We start from the raw sequence: 2,237 nt of genomic DNA, 5'->3' as shown, positions 1-2,237 counted from the left end.
GGGAATTGTAAGAAAAATCTCTGGAGACCTAACAAAGGAGACATAAGAGAAATATAAATGAAGAAATAAATGAAACAGATCATTTTATGGCGTTAATGATGTGTAGCTATGAAATCCTAGGTTGAATCACCAGAACTACAACATACTTTTCCTGCTTAAGCCCTAGTGAAATATTTAAAAACATTTTGCTGGTATAAATGAGTCAGTAGTTTCTGTGAAGTCTGGAGTACTGTTACAAAAACAGCTGAATGCTCTGTCTGAGTTTCCAAGGAGTTTTGAGCTGAGGAGTTTTTGAAATAAGAAAAGAAGTTCATAGACACAAACAAATATCATGCATCTCAATTAATTACTTCTTGTACTGTGCCCTTACAGGCACAGTTGTTTGAGGTCATATTTGCTGGCAGTGCATCCATTTGAGATCTGTATGTGGAGGGTGTTGGGTACTCTGCTGTGTTCACTAGCTGCTAATGACTATAGGCTCAGTGACATCAGTAGAAGATGTTCAATGTTTTAAGTGAGTTTTCACAGTTTCACAGTTTCACAGTATGCTAGAGATTGGAAGGGACCTCGAAAGATCATCTAGTCCAATCCCCCTGCCAGAGCAGGAACACCTAGATAATGTTACACAGGAATGTGTCCAGGCAAGTTTTGAATGTCTCCAGGGAAGGAGACTCCACAACCTCCCTGGGCAGCCTGTTCCAGTGTTCCGTCACCCTCGTGACAGACCCTTGGTGGCGGGGCAGAATGGTGGCGGCGCCGGAGGGCCGCGGGAGCAGGTCTGTGGCAGAGATAGGTGATGGGAGGGAAGGAGGAAGGGCCGGGGCCTACCAGTCGCACAGCGCCTCACAGCTCGACCCCTAACGTCCGCCTCCCCATGAACGGGTCGGTGCCTCCCAGTGGCTCCCCGAGGTGTTCTCTTTTTGGATTCCTATGTCCTATTGCGAGGAGGATTTCTTCAAAGAGTACCTCAAGATGATGGCGAATATTATCATCCCGAACGCGCTCATTTGCATTTCTCTGGTGTTCTGGATCGTGTCCATGACCGCAAGTACGTACTACGGTACTTTAAGACCTATTTCTCCATGGCGCTGGCTTTTTTCAATCTTGGTTCCACTAACAATTGCTACACAGGGTTTTAAGAAGAGTCTTGATCACAGTGGTGCATTGGGAGGATTGTTGGTTGGATTTATCCTTACAGTTGCAAATTACAGTTTCTTCACCTCTTTGTTTGTATTTTTTATTACTTCTTCAAAACTTACTAAATGGAAAAAAGATATAAAGAAGCAAATAGATTCAGAATACAAAGAAGGTGGACAGAGGAACTGGTTGCAAGTATTGTGTAATGGTGGTGTTCCTACTGAGCTGGCTCTCTTATATATGATAGAAAATGGACGGGGTGAAATTCCTATAGACTTTTCAAAGCAATACACAGCATCATGGATGTGCTTATCCCTTTTGGGAGCTTTGGCATGCTCTGCTGGTGATACATGGGCTTCAGAGATTGGTAGTGTTATGAGTAAAAGCAAGCCAAGGTTGATAACAACCTGGGAAAAGGTTCCAGTGGGTACTAATGGAGCAATTACTTTTGTGGGCCTGCTGTCAAGTTTGCTTGGCGGCATGGTAGTAGGTATAGCCTACTTCATCGCACAACTCATTTTCAGGGTGAGTTTTGGAAAGCATTACATAGTTCTGATGTGGAAGGAAATTGTAGCTCTTGATTCCACCCAGAGATAACAGGAGGGTGGATATCTGGTAAATAATGTGACTTTTTTTTTTTTTTTAATATGGACCAGGATAAAGAGGTATATGAATTATTTCAAATATTTACAGTTCATTTAGCAGCATCAAGTGATAGATGCTCTTAAAAGTTGAAAATAAATCTATAAAGTCACAAATCTCAGAAATATTAGGGCTGTCATTTGCCTTGCTATATGTCTTTTGGGAGTGCTTGGTTAAATTCCATTAGGGACTCCCTGCCCCACTTCTGATACACTTTATCTGCATAGGGCATTTATTGGGGAGGGAATAAAGAAAACAACTTGGTGGTGGTGGTGCAGAAACAAAGCTTTTCAGAGATAACTACTGTGATAGTGAGAAGCCTGGCCACTATTGCAGTGCCGTAATCCCTGATTTCAGTGTGGGGACAAATCTAGTGCATTCACACACATATGTGATCCAGAACACATGTGAACCAGACTAAGTAGAACTGCATTAGCTGGTATTTTGTGCTTTTATGG

The 2,237-nt window shown here is 42.5% G+C and overlaps 1 protein-coding gene across 1 annotated transcript; it reads left to right on the top strand.

Annotated features, from left to right (window-relative positions):
* Window positions 1-750: 750 nt before the first annotated feature.
* Window positions 751-1,734, top strand: LOC133276391 (transmembrane protein 19-like). The gene is made up of 2 exons (XM_061467099.1): window positions 751-776; window positions 910-1,734. The coding sequence occupies exon 2, from the start codon at window positions 931-933 to the stop codon at window positions 1,732-1,734; it is 804 nt and encodes a 267-aa protein (XP_061323083.1). The 5' UTR covers window positions 751-776; window positions 910-930.
* The last annotated feature ends 503 nt before the right edge of the window (window positions 1,735-2,237 follow it).

The sequence above is a fragment of the Pezoporus flaviventris genome, unplaced genomic scaffold, assembly GCF_033815535.1.
Source record: "Pezoporus flaviventris isolate CSIRO_AGI_PZ_B2104156 unplaced genomic scaffold, CSIRO_AGI_Pfla_v1 ptg000045l, whole genome shotgun sequence".
NCBI lineage: Eukaryota > Metazoa > Chordata > Aves > Psittaciformes > Psittacidae > Pezoporus > Pezoporus flaviventris.
The sequence above is the reverse complement of the archived record's forward strand: the minus strand, read 5'-3'. Positions and strand labels throughout refer to the sequence as shown.

Excerpts from the sequence above, each read along its gene's own strand:
- LOC133276391 (XM_061467099.1), top strand. The coding sequence starts at position 931 with ATGTCCTATTGCGAGGAGGATTTCTTCAAAGAGTACCTCAAGATGATG.